The 19,203-nt window shown below is 39.1% G+C and overlaps 1 protein-coding gene across 1 annotated transcript in view; it reads left to right on the top strand.

The window, feature by feature from the left end:
* RAB3GAP2 (RAB3 GTPase activating non-catalytic protein subunit 2) overlaps nucleotides 1-19,203 on the top strand; it is a 103,005-nt gene that overhangs the window by 75,460 nt on the left and 8,342 nt on the right. Inside the window, exons 22-29 of the mRNA XM_043485874.1 lie at nucleotides 6,940-7,045; nucleotides 7,659-7,819; nucleotides 8,848-9,076; nucleotides 10,467-10,640; nucleotides 10,740-10,846; nucleotides 13,289-13,355; nucleotides 15,847-15,917; nucleotides 18,401-18,436. Of these exons, the coding sequence (XP_043341809.1) occupies nucleotides 6,940-7,045; nucleotides 7,659-7,819; nucleotides 8,848-9,076; nucleotides 10,467-10,640; nucleotides 10,740-10,846; nucleotides 13,289-13,355; nucleotides 15,847-15,917; nucleotides 18,401-18,436 (951 nt within the window). The remainder of the gene's footprint in view (nucleotides 1-6,939; nucleotides 7,046-7,658; nucleotides 7,820-8,847; nucleotides 9,077-10,466; nucleotides 10,641-10,739; nucleotides 10,847-13,288; nucleotides 13,356-15,846; nucleotides 15,918-18,400; nucleotides 18,437-19,203) is intronic.

Below are 19,203 nucleotides of genomic sequence, written 5' to 3' on the forward strand. Positions count from 1 at the left end.
CTGTAGAAAACAGTTTGAAAGTTTCTTATCAAGTTGAACATAGCTTTGCCGTAAAATCCAGCAGTCTTACTCCTAGGTACTTAGTCAAGAGCAATGAGAATGTATGTTTGCGTAGACTTGGAGTAAACTATTTACAGCAGCTTTTTTCCTAATAACCCAGACTGGAAACAATCCAAATATCCAATAATTGATAAATGGATGAAGTATGGTATAACCATACAATGAAATGAACTACTGATACACAGAATGACAGAAATGAATCTCAAAAGCATTAGGCCAGGTGAAATGATCCAGAAACAAAAGAGTACCTACTGATGATTTTAGTTATATGAAACACTAGAATAAGCAAAAATAGAGAAACAAAGGAGATGAATGTTTGCTAGAGGTTGAGAGTGGGAGTTGGAGATTGACTCAAAGAGACACAAAGGAACTTTGGGTGGAGATGTACTTTATCACATTTATGGTATTATTTACCTGACTTAAAATTAGTAGACTTTACTGTAAATATATATGTGTGTATGTGTGTGTGTTTTATAATGTGATAGAGTGATATGTATTATATGGAAAATTCCTCTACTTTAAACGCATCAGGCTGTGACCTATATTATCGTGCTACTAAATTTCTAAAATTGGCTAAAATTTTAAACAATTTTTAAGAAATCATCTCTTATGAGACTGTTTCACACATTCCAAATAGCTGAATTCTTTTTCCTAGACAAATGTTTTATGGCTGGGTTTCATTTTTGAAGTATTTTTGTTTCAAATATAGTAGAAGATACTGTATTTTTTAAGTATTTTAAAACCAATCAGTTTACTCAGTTTAGTTTACTTAATTTGTATGTTAGTCACTCAGTCATGTCCAACTCTTTTTGACCCCATGGACTGTAGCCTGCCAGGGTCTTCTGTCCATGGCATTCTTCAGGCAAGAATATTGGAGTGAGTTGCGATTTCCTCCTCCAGTGGATCTTCCTGACCCAGGGATTGAACCCTGGTCTCCTACATTGCGGGCAGATTCTTTACTGTCTGAGCCTCCAGGGAAGCCCTTACTTAATTTATAATTAAGTGATTTTTAAAAATCCTGTGAGTACAGAGTAAAAAGGAGAAATAGAAAAGAAGACATTTTCACTTAAAGGCTATAATGAATGGGAAGGGAAGAGGAAGCTTCTCTTGGGGGAAAAAAAGCCCAAGAATTAAAGTAAGAAACTGAGTGCACAGTAAGGCTAGCTTTTAAAAGGCCTGCTCGGTCATTGTGGCGACGTTGTTAGACAACATGGCCGCCCACGCACTCACACTGTTCTCAGCCATCGGCCGTGGGAAGGTAAAGTGCCGGCGTTTGTACACCAGGCAGTAGGTGTGTGTTCTGCTTACATCTTGCTCCTTCCCAAAGCAGTTATTACCAGTGCCACAATATAGACCAGTGACATTTTTCTGGAGTTATTAAGATTCAAGTAGTTTTTTTAAAGGGAATATAGATTAACGTCTATTATTTAATGTTAAAAGAGTAACAGACTTTCAGGAATATAGACATAACAGTCATGAATAAAAAGTGATAGGTCTTTCAGCAAAATTTACTACTAGTGTTTTAAAGACACATTATTTGAAATGCTAGCTCTTCCTATTCTTTCCTGATCAATTATTTTCTGAATTCTTTTTTCTTCTGAAATATTTGAAAGAATAGTTTTATTGGAATTATGTGCATGAAAAAACTTGGTACTTATAATCTAGGTTGTATACATTTTTTAATTTGAAAAGATTTCCCAATCTAGTATAATCACAGATGGTGTCCTTCACAGACGACAACTGATAGTTTTTCGCAACGTTCAAAACTATCCTCAATGGAATTGTATCAAGTTTCAGATTCTGTAACCTAAAACAAACCCTAGTTTTCAGGAAGGGCTAGGAAATAAGGCTCATCCAAAAGACTGACAAGGTAGATTTCTTTGAAGTACAGGCAGGCAAGGCTGACAGATGGCTTCCTCATACTATGTATGCCAGCATTTCCGTTGAGTGAAGGACTAAAACATTAAGGATGTGAATTATATAGGAGGATATTTTGCAAAAGGTAAAGCTCATTGGGCTTTAGAAGCACCCACCAAAGACCCCTGGATGTTTCTATTTCTTTCTTAGGTGGAAGTTCTAACAAGTCTTAGATACTCCTTGATTAGAGGAATTTAGTAAATTTCTATTCAAGGATTCTGTTATTCAAAGTCTTTTGTTCAAATGTCATCTAGTAAGATGTCAGTTGGTGACAATTATATGTGAATTAACAGTTATGAAACAACATGATTCACACAGTGTGCGAATCTCTAATACAAATGTTTACATTATGAATAATACATAATCTAACAGTCTTTGCTTCGATGTTTTGAAAATATATCTTATTTTGTATTCACTAGTTGTGGAGATGGTTACCTTCCAGGTACTGTCTTTTCCTGTTGTGTATGTCTCTGTGTGTATTCTATGAGGTATCTATGTTCCTCTCTCTATTCTGTATACTTTGCTTATTTTTCTCCTTTCCCCTTAATTTTTCCTGAAGTTTAATAAATCTTTCTGTCACATAAGTGATTCTAAAATTGTCTCATCCTGTTATGCCCACAGCATCCTCTGTTTACACTGACTTTCTGCACATAAATAAAAGCATGACTGGTTTGGAATTTTTTTAAGTTTAAAAAAACAAGAACACTGTTTAGCTTATAAGCAGAGATTACCTAGTTGGTCAAGAGATAGAGCAGATCTCAGAGAGACATGAAAAGGAGAGTTAAGCAGAAGAACAAGGTTTTTTGTTTGTTTCAGGACTTGGTAAATGTAGTGATGGATGAGGAAGCGGTTAATTGAAGAAAAAATTAGAAGAGTGCAGTGGGAAGAGAGAGCAAAGGCTTGACATTTAATCTGTGTAAACATAATACAGTTTAAAACAACCCTTTGGATTGGAAATCTTTGTGAGCACTTTTGAAACCCTTACTGTTGGGGACATGAAATCAAACTTTGAGAAACATAGTGTATTAGAAACCTGGTGTGCGCCTAACGTAACCCCTGGACATGCATTTTGTCTCCACAACTAATCAGGGTGAGTCAAATGGCAACCTGGCCATGAACCTAGTAGGTAAATTCTGCCACCTCCCTTGATTTCCTTTTGATTTGCCTCACAACCTGTGTGCACAAGACACCAAGACGAAGTAATTTTCACAATTCTGGAATGTCTTTATTGTCCATGTAGGCAATTCATTTTTTTTAGCCTGCCTTGGGGTTATAAACAGCGGTGCTATATGAGATTAAGAAGAAGTTTAAAACAGAGGGAATAACATTGATAAATGGCTAATGTCAGTCAAAATTTTGTGGATGACAGAGGATATTATGTAGCAAGTGGAATGAACATGATATAATACGACCCCATTTTTGTGAAAGTGAACCCCATCTTGTCCTCCCTACATAATACTTTCTGTGTATCTTAACTTATGAAGGCAGTTAGTGGCTTGGCTCATAATAAGCTCTAAATAACCATTAGCACTGATTGTTGTTAACACTGTCATTGTCTTCTGAATATGAGGGCAAATATGAAAGGACATACCCAGTTTTTTAAAAATGAAAAGGTATATGGATAGGATGAGGTATAAAGGAGGCTAATAAAGGGTGAGATGTGAAAGGGTTAAAAAAGACACAAGTTAAACCAAAAAAGGGAGAAATAGGAGAAAAAGTGTGTGTGTATATTTTTATATTTATACAGCCAGGCAGATCTAGGTTCAAACTAGTTCTAAATCATTAAGTAAGTTATTTTTCCTTATCGTTTGTAAAACCCCAGTAGCCAGCCCTGCCCCAAGAGGTTGTTGTTATCAAATGGGAAGATACGCCTGTCAGGTACTTTTACTTACCTGCCTTGGGTCATTCTCCTGAGTTAATTCCCTTCACACACTTCTCCTTCAGCTTCCTACTCTTCTTTTTTTTTTTTCTTGTTCTGATTTTTTTTTTTTTCATTTATTTTTATTAGTTGGAGGCTAATTACTTTACAGTATTGTAGTGGGTTTTGTCATACATTGACATGAATCAGCCATTTTGAAAATTGTATGTACTAATGGAGAAGCTCTATACAGTCAGCAAAAACAAGACCGGGAGCTGGCTGTGGCTCAGATCATGAACTCCTTATTGCCAAATTCAGACTTAAATTGAAGAAAGTAGGGAAAACCACTAGACCATTCAGGTATGACCTAAATCAAATCCCTTATGACTATACAGTGGAAGTGAGAAATAGATTTAAGGGACTAGATCTGATAGACAGAGTACTTGATGAACTATGGACAGAGATTCATGACATTGTACAGGAGACAGGGATCAAGACCATCCCCATGGAAAAGAAATGCAAAAAGGCAAAATGGTTGTCTGAGGAGGCCTTACAAATAGCTGTGAAAGAAGAGAAGCAAAAAGCAAAGGAGAAAATGAAAGATATTCTCATTTGAATGCAGAGTTCCAAAGAATAGCAAGGAGAGATAAGAGACCTTTCCTCGGCGATCAACGCAAAGAAATAGAGGAAAACAGAATGGGAAAGACTAGAGATCTCTTCAAGAAAATTAGAGATACCAAGGGAACATTTCATGCAAAGGTGGGTTAGATAAAGGACAGAAATGGTATGGACCTAACAGAAGCAGAAGATATTAAGGAGAGGTGGCAAGAATACACAGAAGAACTGTGCAAAAAAGATTTTCACAACCCAGATAATCACGATGATATGGTCACTCACCTAGAGCCAGACATCCTGGAATGTGAAGTCAAATGGGCCTTAGAAAGCATCACTACGAACAAAGCTAGTGAAGGTGATGGAATTCCAGTTGAGCTACTTCAAATCCTGAAAGATGATGCAGTGAAGGTGCTGCACTCAGTATGCCAGCAAATACGGAAAACTCAACAGTGGCCACAGGACTGGAAAAGGTCAGTTTTCATTCCAGTCCCAAAGAATGCTCAAACTACTGCACAATTGCACTCATCTCACATGCTAGTAAAGTCATGCTCAAAATTCTCTAAGCCAGGCTTTAGCAATACGTGAACCATGAACTTCCAGATGTTCAAGCTGGATTTTGAAAAGGCAGAGGAACCAGAGATCAAATCGCCAACATCCGCTGGATCATCAAAAAAGCAAGAGAGTTCCAGAAAAACATCTATTTCTGCTTTATTGACTACGCCAAAGCCTTTGATTGTGTGGATCACAATAAACTGTGGAAAATTCTGAAAGAGATGGGAATACCAGACCACTTGACCTGCCTCTTGCAGGTCAGGAAGCAACAGTTAGAACTGGACATGGAACAACAGACTGGTTCCAAATAGGAAAAGGAGTACATCAAGGCTGTATATTGTCACCCTGCTTATTTAACTTATATGCAGAGTACATCATGAGAAACGCTGGGCTGGAGGAAACACAAACTGGAATCAAGATTGCCGGGAGAAATATCAATAACCTCAGATATGCAGATGACACCACCCTTATGGCAGAAAGTGAAGAGGGACTAAAAAGCCTCTTGATGAAAGTGAAAGAGGAGAGTGAAAAAGTTGGCTTAAAGCTCAACATTCAGAAAACTAAGATCATGGCATCTGGTCCCATCACTTCGTGGGAAATAGATGGGGAGACAGTGGAAACAGTGTCAGACTTTATTTTTTTGGGCTCCAAAATCACTGCAGATGGTGACTGCAGCCATGAAATTAAAAGACGCTTACTCCTTGGAAGGAAAGTTATGACCAACCTAGACAGCATATTAAAAAGCAGAGACATTACTTTGCCAACAAAGGTCCGTCTAGTCAAGGCTATGGTTTTTCCAGTGGTCATGTATGGATGTGAGAGTTGGACTGTGAAGAAAGCTGAGCACCGAAAAATTGTTGCTTTTGAACTGTGGTGTTGAGAGTCCCTTGGACTGCGGGGAGATCCAACCAGTCCATCCTAAAGGAGATCAGTCCTGGGTGTTCATTGGAAGGACTGATGTTGAAGCTGAAACTCCAATACTTTGGCCACCTGATGCAGAGAGTCAACTCATTGAAAAAGAACCTGATGCTGGGAGGGATTGGGGGCAGGAGGAGAAGGGGACGACAGAGGATGAGATGGCTGGATGGCATCACCGACTCGATGGGCATGAGTTTGAGTAAACTCCGGGAGTTGGTGATGGACAGGGAGGCCTGGCGTGCTGCAATTCACAGGGTCGCAAAGAGTCAGACATGACTGAGCAACTGAACTGAACTGAATGCTTTTAAACTGATAGTCAGCCTTTCATTTTATTAGAACTTTTTTTTTATATATAAAGACATTGCATAATTATAGGTAATCAAAACCTTTCACACACACCATCAGTTAACAGATGTGACACGATGCCTTTCAAGTTTTCATTACCCCAGAATTATCTGTGTGCCAATTTTATGAACCCCAATTTAAAAGATTTTAAGTGGATAGGCTCATTCTTAAAAATCACTCTGTTGATTTAAGTGCTTTTAAAATGTGTTTCTCTTGACTCAGTGACTTGAAGATTGGAGTTTGATGGTGTTATGTACTCACCAGCCGCTTCCAAGTCCCCGGTTTTCCTTGCATGGCCAAGGCCAGGGCTAGAGCCACAGCTCTAGGCCCTCTAGTCATAACCTGCGGCCAGCCTCCTGTGATCCGTGCTCACTGGCAGTACCCGCTCTGCTGAGTTGCTCTTTAATAGAAGCTTGCACTGAAGGGTAGTACTGAACCTAAAGAAGCGGTGGAAGTGGGGAGATTTTGATCCCCAACAGATAAGGAATCTCTTTAAGGTAGACAAGCTACCTTGTTCCTTGTTCCACCCCTCACGCTATGTCCTGTAACAAGCAAGCACTTACCTCCCAACCAGAAAGACTGAACCACTCATGAATACACATATGGTCTAGAAATGTACAAGATTTTGTTTATGGTAAATATTTTTTTACAGTAAGATTTAAATGTGATTTCAGTCTCTGCTCCTGAGTGTTTGGCTTTCTAAGGAAAAAGATATTTTGGACAAACCTCAGTCTGTCTGCTGTCTCCATACAATGCTGTGCCTCCTGAGCAAGATGAAAGGTGAGCACCGTGGACGCTGAGGTTTGGCTCCTCGGGAATTTGGTCTCCACTCCCAGAAACAACGTTTAGTGTTGAAATTCCACAAAAACGGGGAGGGAGAATACTTCCTCTTAACAAAAGGAGACTAGAAGGTACAAAATGTTTCACTAGAGATAATCCTTTATGTAGTCATAGAAAACTCTTAATACATTCAGAGTGTGCTTTATGAAAATTAAATTTACATTTTGCATCAACATAAAAAATGATACAAACAAGTGTGTTTTCTGAGTTCAGTGAGGTGAATTGAATGGTCTATGGTGGAGGTGATATTTTTCTTACTCTTTTTGGCATGATGAGAACAATAATCTGTTATATTAAAACATTCAGTAGTAGTTTTCAGCAATGATGAAAATATTCCAGACAGAGATTCACAATTGATTCAGAGCAAGATGCCTAAGAGCATAAATAAATGGAATGTTAAGTGTTCTGAATAAAATAAAGATTTATTTTTCCAGTTCATTCAAAAATACACACATGCATCAATAGGAAACTTGGTTTTAACATTATTTTAACATCAAAGGTTAAGAAAAAATGTGCTAAGCTAAGAGTTTCTTTTTTTCCCATTTGCCTGTAGTGGCCATCGAAGAGACCTGGGATTCCCAGTCAGTGTCCCCCTGGTGGCAGCAGATGCGCACGGTCTGTATTCAGTCTGAGAACAACGGGGCTGCGCTGTTGTCCGCGCACGTCGGGCATGCTGTCGCTGCCCAGATATCCAGCAGCTTGACTGAGAAGAAAGTGAGTAGGCGGGGGGCAACTCTGGGGGGGCTCCCCTCCAGCGGGCTCCCCAACCGCTTTCCCCTTCTGTCTGCATTGTCTTCAGTGTGTGGAACATCCAAAATTTGAGATACGTGTCCAGCAGGATCTTGTCTGTCTCTTGGAGATAAGGGGTTCTTCTTTAGTTGTTTATTCAGATGACACGCGTCCTTGAGCTTAGTCTCCACACAGCATAAGGGGAGAAGCATTGAATTCAGGGCAGAGACCTAGTGTTCACAGCTGGTGGTCTCTGGTGAGTGCCTTTAGAACGCAGGTCTTCATTCAAAAGGCTCAGGGTTAGACAGCATTATTTCTCAGATTTCTTTCAGCTCTTAATTCTACAATTGTGTTTATATCCCTTTTTTAGAAATAAGGGTGGTTTTGGCACGTAGTGTTGAATGACTCAGATGAAAGCTTCCAGCTGACCTTTTTCTTTGTGGCTTTTCCCCATCTTTTGAAGACTAAAATTTATTTAAGACAAGACTAATGCCCCTTGTATCTCATGGTGAATCAAATAATTTTTTTCTAGGGGGATGTTGCATTAAATTGGATAGGACACTTAAATAGGTCTGTAGAGATTCACTCAACATTGTCAGTCTCAGTAGTTTGGGGCTAAATTCATTATGACTGATTTATGATATTTCTAATAATGGAGAGAGAAATTTAAGATACATTTTTTTATGTTGGCTAATACATTCTGAAGAACTGTCAGTATCCAGGAACTCTTGCGGGGATGGGCCTGAAACCTTTGCAGTGCATGTCAGTTGAATCATGGGCCTCACACACGTCTCTTCATAAATGTCTGGACTCCGTTAGCATTGCACCTAAGTCTCCAGTCTACTCCTGACCCTCATGTTCCATCCAACCAAGTAGTAATGTTTGTGCACCAGCATCTGTATATTGCCTTGTGATGTATCCTAATGATCCATCGGCTTTCATGTTAAAAGCTCATTCAAGTTAATGTTGATCCAGACTCTTAGCCAGAGTATCAACTGGGTGTTTTCTGTTAGTTTTCCCAAACAGTTTCAGGAACTGACTCGGAAGCCCTCACTGATTCCTGGGAGGCCCTTTCTCTTGACACGGAATACTGGAAACTCCTCCTGAAACAGCTGGAGGACTGTCTCCTGCTTCAGACTCTGCTTCACAGCAAAACGAACACCCGGACCTCCAAAGTGTCTTCGCTGCAGGCTGAGCCGCTCCCGAAGCTTTCTGTGAAAAAGCTGTTAGAAGGAGGAAAAGGTAACCTGAAGTTATTTGAGCATTTGTAGCCATAGATCTATATTTTTATGGTATGAGCTTTCTGGGGCTTTGCTTTTTTTTTTTTTTAATAGAAATGACTGAAAGAATAAGGAAAGAAAAATACATTCAGATTTTAAAAGTAAATAAGTAACCCACCACCTACCTCTTCTCAACTTCCAAGGCCCATCTCAAATGCTGCCTCCTCCAGGAAGCCTCTCATGACCCACTAACTGTGAATTTTCTCTTCCTCCTCCTAATATCCATGGAACTTTATACCTCATTTTCAATGCATCACTTTCTACTATTCCAGAGTCATTGGATTCCTGTGCTTAAACATTTTGTAGGACCACAAGTATCTTAAAATATTGGATTTGTAATGACATCCTTCCTCTCCTTATTACCAGCATCTCTGTCAGACATTTGATGCTGGAATGACTATTTCTGGGATTAAATACTGGCATTTATGGTTTTAATTTAGTTAACTCATCTTCTCATTCTGTATAAGATTTGTAAACATTTTCAAATTGTAAACTCACTGTCCTCTGTTCTGCCACCTGGTGAAAATGTAGGAACACCATTTTAATATTAACTTGAGTGATAGGATCAGGACTTGATCCTGGAATGGGAATTATCAAATGATTTAGAAGCCAAGCATAAGAAATTAGATCACCTGGCACACTGCTCTCATTTATTTCCACTGATAATCATGATTTTGTATTCTTGTTGTCGAAAAGGTTTTCATTTGAAGCAAAATAGGAAGAAAGACTGAGAGGAAAAGTTTTAATACATTAGAGAAGCTTGTATTTGTTTTAGGTAGTAGGCAGGACTCTTCATCTTGAATGCTTTTTATGATTTCTGACTTTCTGGACTATGTTGGTGACTGAAATATGGTATGGCATCATGCCATTAATTAACTGTGGCTAAATTGTGATCCCAAATACTCCATAGAGGCAAGTTCTTAACTATTAAAAATAGTATTTTGCCCTAAGAAGCCTTGACATAAGTATCATGCTAATGAGTCTGTTTTCACTTGTATTTAAATGAAAGCATTTAAAGATGTATTCATGCCTTCATCTATGCCTGATAAAATGCAGTTTGAATTTATGGCCATGTCTATACACACATTGAAGGTATGTGCGTATAGACATTAATATTTAGCTAATATTTTACAAGAGTGTAAAGGCGCCCTTAGAGATCCAGGATCCCACTTGCCCTTGCATGGTGAGTGGTATGTGGCAACACTGCTGTAAATCTCATGGCTTTGGGGTCACTTTCAGGCTTAACGTGATGTGGCATTTGGGTCTTCGTGGGGACCTTGAGATCTGACTCTGTGGGCCCCTTTTGGCAAATGCTGCCAATGTTCACTTTCTTTCCTGTCTCCAAACTGTAGGTGGCATTGCAGACAGTGTAGCCAAGTGGATATTTAAACAGGACTTCAGCCCCGAAGTGTTAAAGTTGGCTGATAAAGGAAGAGATGCAGAAAACCCAGATGAACCCAGAGAAGGTATTAACCGAGGTTTATTTGAGGTGTCAGAGGTGGAGATGGACTTGGGAGCCATTCCAGGTAAGACAAAAACACAGGTACACAGGAAATCAGCATGAAGAAGGCGGCTGGAGCTCTCCCTCAGGCAGGAGTAATACATTGCTGTCTCCTAACTTGCAGACCTGCTGCACTTGGCCTACAAGCAGTTCCCTTGCAGCCTCGAGCTGGACGTGCTGCACGCACACTGCTGCTGGGAGTACGTCGTGCAGTGGAACAAAGACCCGGAGGTACACCTCTCGTCACCTCTTCCGTGGGTCTGTTCCCTTCGCTTACAGGCACTGAGTTTTCCCCCTTTGGAATGTCTCCACGCTAGGAGCTATACAAGATCTTTTTCATACATAATCCTCCCGGCAAACCTATGAAGTGTTGGTCATCATTATTCCCACTCTAGAGAAGAGAAGATGGGCTCAGAGAAGTCAGGTTCCCTGCCCAGGTTGTAAGTACACTGCTAATCAGTGGTCAGGCCAGGATTCAAGCCTAGTAGATTTCTCTGTGTCCAACGCCAGTCTGTTCTGTCTTATTCTTAATAAGTTGCGATGAGCGTATCTTTTATTTCCTTTCGAATTTCTGTGTGAGATGGCATCAACCTGTACACAGTTCTTCAAACTGTAGTCATCATGATCAAATCCAGAGTAAAGATCCTGATGCCAGTCTGACTATCTGCTTGGGCATCACTTTCTGCCCCTTCCAGCAGCCTTCTTCCCCCCCCAGACATTCTCAATCTGGAAGCAGCATGAGGAGAGGCCCCCCAGGCCTGGAGACAGGAGGCCTGGACTTGAGGGCTCCGCACAGGTGTCTGGGTTTGGGCCAGTCACAATCTCTTGAATCTGGTTTTTCTCCTCCCACCCCTTTTTAGTGATGGTACCAATCTTCAGGATTGACACCTGGCTAAAATAAGATGTGAAATGCCTGCTGTGTATTTCCCTTGGCTGTACAGTTCTCAGAGCGTAGGCCTCCTTAGTTATTGGGTAAATTAACCTCAGTCAGAATTCTTTCCTTTATCATCCCTGTATCAGGTTGCACTACTGAAGGAAAATCTCACTGATGACTATTCACACTAAAGTACTAACGATAGGAGCTTCCCAGGTGGCACTAGTGGTAAAGAACGCGCCCGCCAAGGCAGGAGACATAAGAGACGCAGGTTCGACCTCTTGGTGGGGAAGATCCCCTGGAGGAGATCATGGCAACCTACTCTAGTATTCTTGCCTGGATAATCCCATGGGCAGAGGAACCTGGCGGGCGACAGTCCGTGAGGTCACAGAGACATGACTGAAGCAGCTCAGCACATAAGCATGCATACTAATGATAATGATATTTTTCCTTGCTCTGGATAAAGCGATATTGTCTTGAACATGTAATCACTTTCATGTTAAAGGAAGACATTTTAAAAATAAGTGCTTTAAACAAAGTAACGTTCTTTGATCATTTAAACTTTGACCAAAAAATGCCCCTTCCATTACTCTTCAGTTGACCTCCCCACAGCCTAAAGGGGGAGCAAGTTTAGTCTCCTCCTTAAATGGGACACTTTTGTCACATAAGAACCTTAGGACTAGAACAAAGGCACGATAATTTCTAAAATCTGAGTGAATTAGTTCCAGATTCAGGTTTAAGAAAGTGTATTTAAGTTAAATAGCTTTGTCCTACAGCGGTCATTTCTAAACCAAAGGCAGTTTGCATAACAGAGTCTGTTCATCCCCATGGCTCCTGGCTGTGTGACCTTCGGGAATGTTTCTGAGCCTTTTGTTCTCAATTTTCTCCGTAAGTAGATGAGGACCGTAACAGTAAACTGTCTTAAGAGTTGTAGCAACTTACAAAGAAAATACACACACGGTGCCTGACATTTTGATTTGTGTTGCCGTTGTCATTTATTATAATTACTTACATTTAAAATCAGCAGTCATTTTTCTTGTTTGTTTCTTTCCTATTAAATATTTATCTCCTTGCCCCATCCAACAACCCCTATCCTAATTCAGTCGTTTTACACACACAGCTTTACTAGGCTCAAAACAATTGAAATTGCCTTTGGGGAACTTTTGACATACATTAGCAAAGGTGTTATGTTTAAATGTATAGGCCACAATTTTAAACTGCCTTGATTAAAAAGAGTTGAATTTATTTCCTATTTCCCTTCACTGCTTTAATGTTGTCTCCTTGGCACTTACCACTAACATTCTTTATAAACATCCTCTATAATTTACTTACTGTATTTATCATCTGGTTCTGTCACTAGAACATAACCTCAGTGAGGGCAAGGATTTGGGTCTGTTTTGTTCATTACAGTATGTCTGGTGCCTTTAGCAGCCTGGTGCATAATAGTTGCTCAATAAATAGTTGTTGAAGAATTAATGATATTTACAAAGAAAATAAACCTATTGTTTTTACATTTGTGTGAAATTCAACTATTTATTGGAGAGAGCATTGCTGTGATGTAAAAACCACAGTAAATTTTGAATCCAGATGTCCAGGAATCAGTCATTATATAGATACTGTAAATTTAAGAGAGACCATTAACATTACCTTATGCAGAGTTTCTTCTTATGTAATAATTCCATGTTCTTGTAACATTCTTGGGTTACTTCATGTAGAAATGTATGTCAGAAGTCTCCATTTATATTTGAAATACCTATTGAATAATACCTCTTCTTTCTCTCTTGCTTCCTCTATGCAAGGAAGCACGTTTTTTTGTTAGGTCAATAGAACACTTGAAGCATATTCTTAATGCCCATGTTCAGAATGGTAAGTAAACAGGTGTTAAAAATGTAACTGTTTCTTTCAAAACAGTCAAATCTCTTTTTTTTTTTTAATAATATTTTTTATTTTGTATTGGGGTATAGCCAGTTAACAGTGTCGGGATAGTTTTAGGTGAACCAGGAAGGGGCTCAGCCATACATATACATGTATCCCTTCTCCCCCACATCCCCCTCCCATCCAGACTGCCACGTAACGTTGAGCAGAATTCCCTGTGCTATACAGTAGGTCCTTGTTGGTTATCCATTTTAAATATAGCAGTGTGTATGTGTCCATCCCAAGCTTCCTAACTATCCCGTCCCCTCCCCCACAGAGCCAAGTCTCTTTAAATTCACAACCTGGTAAATTTTTATTTGATAAAAATAAAATGGGTCCTGCCACCCAGCACATTACTGTGTGTTGCTGCATATGCAGTACCAGCTGTTTCAATTGCTTGAGAAATGCTGTCCAGAAAGGAGATGGGGGCTGGCGGTAATTATCACCGTCTTTTCCCACCCATCAGTTTCCCATGCTAACGGCTGTTCCTAGGTGTAGTGAGGAGAATATTATGCATGAATTAATAATTCCCCCTCTAGTTCACAGGTAGATAAGGAAAGAGGAATGGGCTGTTCAGAACTATAAGTCCTGATGAAAAAGTTAGGGTAGCCAAAGCCTAATGATACTACATGCTAGAAATTACTTTGTGCTGCTTCTTTTTTTTTTTTAATTTACTGATAATCTAAGTTTATTTCATTTGTTTACAAAATAAATGCATCAATATTGTCTTTTTAAAAAATGTTTTATTGAAGTAGAGCTGTTAGTTTCTGGTCTGCAGCAAAGTGATTCAGTTATGCATACACATACACATGTGTATATATGCTCTTTTTCATATTCTTTTCTGTTATGGTTTGTTATAGGATATTAAATATAGTTCTCTCTGCTATGCAGTGGGACCTTGTTGTTCACCTATTTTATGTGTAGTAGTTTGTGTCTGCCAAATCCCAGACTCCAAATTTATCTCTCCCATCTTGTGCTGCTTTTAATGAACATGAGTATTCTCCATTGGTTTGTTTACCACGGGGATTGCTGTTGTCTTCTTGAAAAAAATGTTACAAATTATTGTAGAAAAATGGTCACCCGGTTGCTGGCTCCATTTAATAGAAGAGTTTCCCTGTAAGAATTAATCAAGGAGCTCAGTAATGGACTAGTGAGATACTAAGATAGGAAGTTAGTAAGATAGTAAGTGGTGAGACTGGGTTTGGGTCCAGACAAGGGTAAAGTGGCTCATCTGGAAAATACGGTCTCTAAAGGATTTATCCTTACTGATAAAGTTACCTATTGATCACAGGCTAGTATTCAAATTAGAATTTTACCCAGTTTGTCATGGGAGGAATAAATTAGGAGTTTGGGATTAACACACTACCACATGTAAAATAGATAACCAACAAGGACCTACTGTATAGCACAAGGAACTATACTCAATATTTTGTAACATCCTATAAGGGAAAAGAATATGGAAAAGAATATATGTATGTAAATATGAGTGGGGTGTGTGTTTGTATATATACACATAGATGTGTGTCTGTGTGTGTGTATATGAATCACTGTTGTACACTTGAAACTAACACAGCATTATAAATTAACTTTACTTCAAATAAAAAAAAAACTCTTTACCTAATTTGTACATTGAGTAAGTTTCCTGGCTTCTGCATAACCTCACTCCTAGTTACAGAAGCAGCTTTGTGGGTGATAAGACAATATGTGAAATGTCATGTTTCTGTTGCCTAACTGACAGCTATTGCAGAAATTCTAGCATCAGTGCCACAGTTTATTGCTTATGGACATGTAAAGCCCGGATTGTTTGTTCGGTCGAGTTCTTTTTATATATTTTTTTTGTATTTTGTTTTGCTTTTTAATACTTTTTTTGTATATTGCTTTATTTAGTGGTCACATATAAGAAAAATCCTTTAGGGTTGTTTCCAGTGTTTGGCTGTCAATTCTCTTGTACATATTTTTGTAATTGTTTCTGCAGAGGACTTGCTGGGTCACACGGTAGGCATATGTAGCTTAGGTAGATACGGGCCAAGCAGTTTTCCAAGGGGTTTTCCCAGGTGATTATCCCACCGGCAGTGTGTGAGCATCCCATTGTTTCCACATCCTCACCCACACTTGCTGTTGTCATATTAAAAAATTTTAGTCTTTCTATTGATCGTGTAATGATATTTCTGTGTAGTTCTAATCTCTGTGTCTCTCATAACTAGTGATGCTGTCTTTTCTTATGCTTATTGGCCATTTGGTTATCCTCTCACACAGCCCAGTTCTGATTTTTATAGATGATAAAGGTTTTTATTAATTTTATAAATATTATATAAGATATAAGAAGTAATATCTAAATAACACAGGTAGTTTTATAAACTTAATGAAGAAAACAGTTTGCTATATATGGTGAAAGAAGATATATAAGCATTCTGCTTACTGCTTTACTTCACTTGCTATCCAGGCATTGCGCTGATGATGTGGAACACATTCTTAGTCAAAAGGTTTTCTGCCGCTACATACTTGATGGATAAGGTAAGGTCATTTTAAATTTGAAATTTCCTGTATTGACTTCCTGTTTACTTGGCTCCGTTAATAATTGATTGATATAAGAAACATTATTTGCATTGGGCCTTGTTAGACTATTTTTTTTATTTGATAATTACATTTTATTTATGCTCAGTTGTCCTGGCATTTTGGTGACTTTAAGAGCCCAAATCCTTGAAAGAGAGTAATATCCTGTAAAAACCTCTTAACCCAGGTGATTAGGACCAGTGGTGGATTCAAGCAAGGATTTGCACTTTATTTTAAATTAAAACATATAAATGCACAATTTCTCATTGATCATGGGATGAAGGGCCAAGATATTTTCTCTAAATAGGGTCAATTACAGTTTTACTGAGGTTTTTCTACATAAACCTCACCCATGGTATATTGCCTGTGATTTCTGGATCCTGTCTCTTTAAAACAGTGATGCCCTCTGAGTATAAAATCTTAAGATTTTTGTAATTTATCCCCTAGTTTTTATAGTTGTTTCTCTATATCTAATCCACTAGACCTTGGAGTGAGCTACTCTCCTCCATAAATGTTTTTAAAGCAGTCTACATAGAACTCATGTAAAGAACTCCCTTGTTTTCCTCATTCACATTATTAGTTATTTAATTAAATTAGACTTACAATATGTACAACCATCACAGGTAGATTTGGGAACAGACATAAAAGGTAGGCTTGTAACTCGGAGTGGGAGCAGAAGCTGCTGGCCTACTAGAGTGGAGCCTCTGGGCCTCGCGCTGAGTGGCTGGTGCCCAGTCGGCGTGCCGCACAGCCCCGTGGGGAACGCAGGTTACTCCGGTGGCCGCTAAGTGGATGTTGGGAGAGCCACGATAATGACAGCATGTGCTTTTAAACGTACAGTGACAGACATTCCTAAACCATAAAGAGCGCTACAGCTCAGACCCACTATAGGCCATGGCTCCGGTAGAAAATGCTTTGACAAAACTGGTGCCTTTTTTTTTCTGACTCTTCTTCCCTGTGCACTCACCCTCCTTGCCCTCTTACCGCTGATTTCTTGAAACTCTCCCTTTGGCCTGTGTTCTGTTGCTCTGGGCCACCTCTGACCACCGTCCTGAGAGACTGAGAATGCAAAGCCTTTTCCATGTGTTTAGCTCTACAGATGCTCAGCGTTCTACCCCCCACTGTCCCATCTGACCCTCACAGCTTGAGTTGGGTTTAGCAGTCCTGAACCAGGAAGCAGAGAGTTTAGAATCATTCATTCAATAGATTTTATTATGAGTATCTCTTATGTACCAAGGTCAGTGCCAGGTTCTGTGGTTGCAGAGAATAAAGTCGCAGCCCCACCCTCAACCACCATCGAAAAGATGGTAAACAGACCATAGGGTGCTTTTAGAACTCAGAAGAGGAATGTAAATGACAAGGGAAGGTTTCTGGGGTGATTTTGGAGGATGACTATGTATGAATCTGTAAAAAAGAGAGTGAGAAGAAAATGTTTCCACAAAAAGCCCTGGAGATGGCAGACACCGTGTCGGATTCAGAGAGCTGCAAGTAGCTTCGATTGTTTGAAGGTCAAGCTAGAGACAGGAGCAGGAAGTGGACCATGGAGAACCTTCTCTGTGGGCTGTGACCTGGGGTTTTCTAGTGTATGTCAGCTGTTTAGCAGAGGGCCTGGCCCAGTTGGTGAGGGCACAGTGAACGGTAGCTGTTACTTTTATCTTGGAGACTTTGGGGCAGTTTTAAGCAGAAGAATGATATGATCAAATTTGCATCTTAAAAGATGATTCTGGCAACAATTGTATGTTGCAATTGGGGTGGGCTGAACGTGGTTGTTTCGAAGGCCGTTGAAGTAATCACAGTGGGAGGTAATGAGGTGAAGAGGCCTTTGTCCTTTCATTTTCACTGTTTCCTGTGAATTTTCTTATCACGTAATATTCTTGAAGAGCAGAACTTTTATGTTCCACTTATTACCACATATAAAGTATACAGTAGGATCTTAGGAATTGCTTATGGAATAAGAACATCAGCTGATTTTTCTGAGTTAGGAATATAGCTTCTGTCTGCTGTAGATGGTTATTCCTTCTTTCTGACCTTTAAAAAGTACTGTGTATCATTACCAACAAGCAGAATTTTTAGCTGCTCCTTATTCATAGCCTTCAGTTTAGTTCCAAATAGGTTTTAAGGCAATGCAGTTTGATTATGGAAATTGGGAACCTGATCTTTGGGGGTTTTCTTATTTAATAGTTCAAAAATAAGTATTTTTGAAACGGATGATTTGTTAGACCAGTGTAATGTATTTTCTTAATATATATTTAAGCTCCCCCACAAGATTAATTGTTTTTTGCAAATTAGTAGAACCAGCATTTAATTGATGACACTAGTACTGCATTTATTTATAGCTGTGTGTGTATTTTTAAATTTTGTTTACTTTTTACTTTCTATACCATAGTTTAAATTTTGATTTAAATTACTAATTAAATGCAGCATTTTGTGTCCTCTTGTCTTAGGTTGGAAAAGCACCAAAGGATAGGTTATGCCGAAGGGTAAGTGTATCTCCCTTAACTAGATGAATAGTTGTTAATTCTGTACTTTATATAGTACCTTATTAACTGTGGGAGTGACCTTTGCCTTTTACCATTTTGATGATGTAGTGAGAGATAAGAAAAATGGAAAGAGAACACTGTATTAATAAGGAAACTGGCTATGACCTATGGTCAATTTTAATGTACCTTTCCACATCATCAGATAGTATGTTTAAACTAAGTTTGCCAAGATGTCTTCAACTTTGGACTGTGGACAGGAGGGCCACAAAAAAAAAAATTGCATATTTTTGCTGTCCTTCAAATTAGAAATTTATAATTGAATTGGATTCATATGAGTAGTGAACTTGATCTGCCTTTATATAATAGCTATTGTACAAACAGTCTTAAATGATGTTTCAATCCATGGATACAGGGGTTTATATTTGAGGTCAGTGATTAGTAATGCTAGCGTTGCTCAAAACTTTGCAATTTTATTACAAATATCTTAAGAAATACTATGACACAGGAATTCAGCCTTTATAGGCCCTTAGTCCTGAAAAGTCTCCATCATTGAAGAATTTGTCTGTATGCTCTTGAGTGTGGCTCTGTGACTACTGTTAATATGTGTGTAAACACATGCACACACGCTGTGTTCCTTAAGGATGAATTACTTAGGGATGTCAGGGATTTGTGGCTGTTGCTTTTAAGAAGACCTCATGTGAGCACAGTGGCCCCTTGGACAGGCCCCTTCAGAAACATTGCCCACAGCATCACTCTGGTGTTTAGTT

The sequence above is a fragment of the Cervus canadensis genome, chromosome 13, assembly GCF_019320065.1.
Source record: "Cervus canadensis isolate Bull #8, Minnesota chromosome 13, ASM1932006v1, whole genome shotgun sequence".
NCBI lineage: Eukaryota > Metazoa > Chordata > Mammalia > Artiodactyla > Cervidae > Cervus > Cervus canadensis.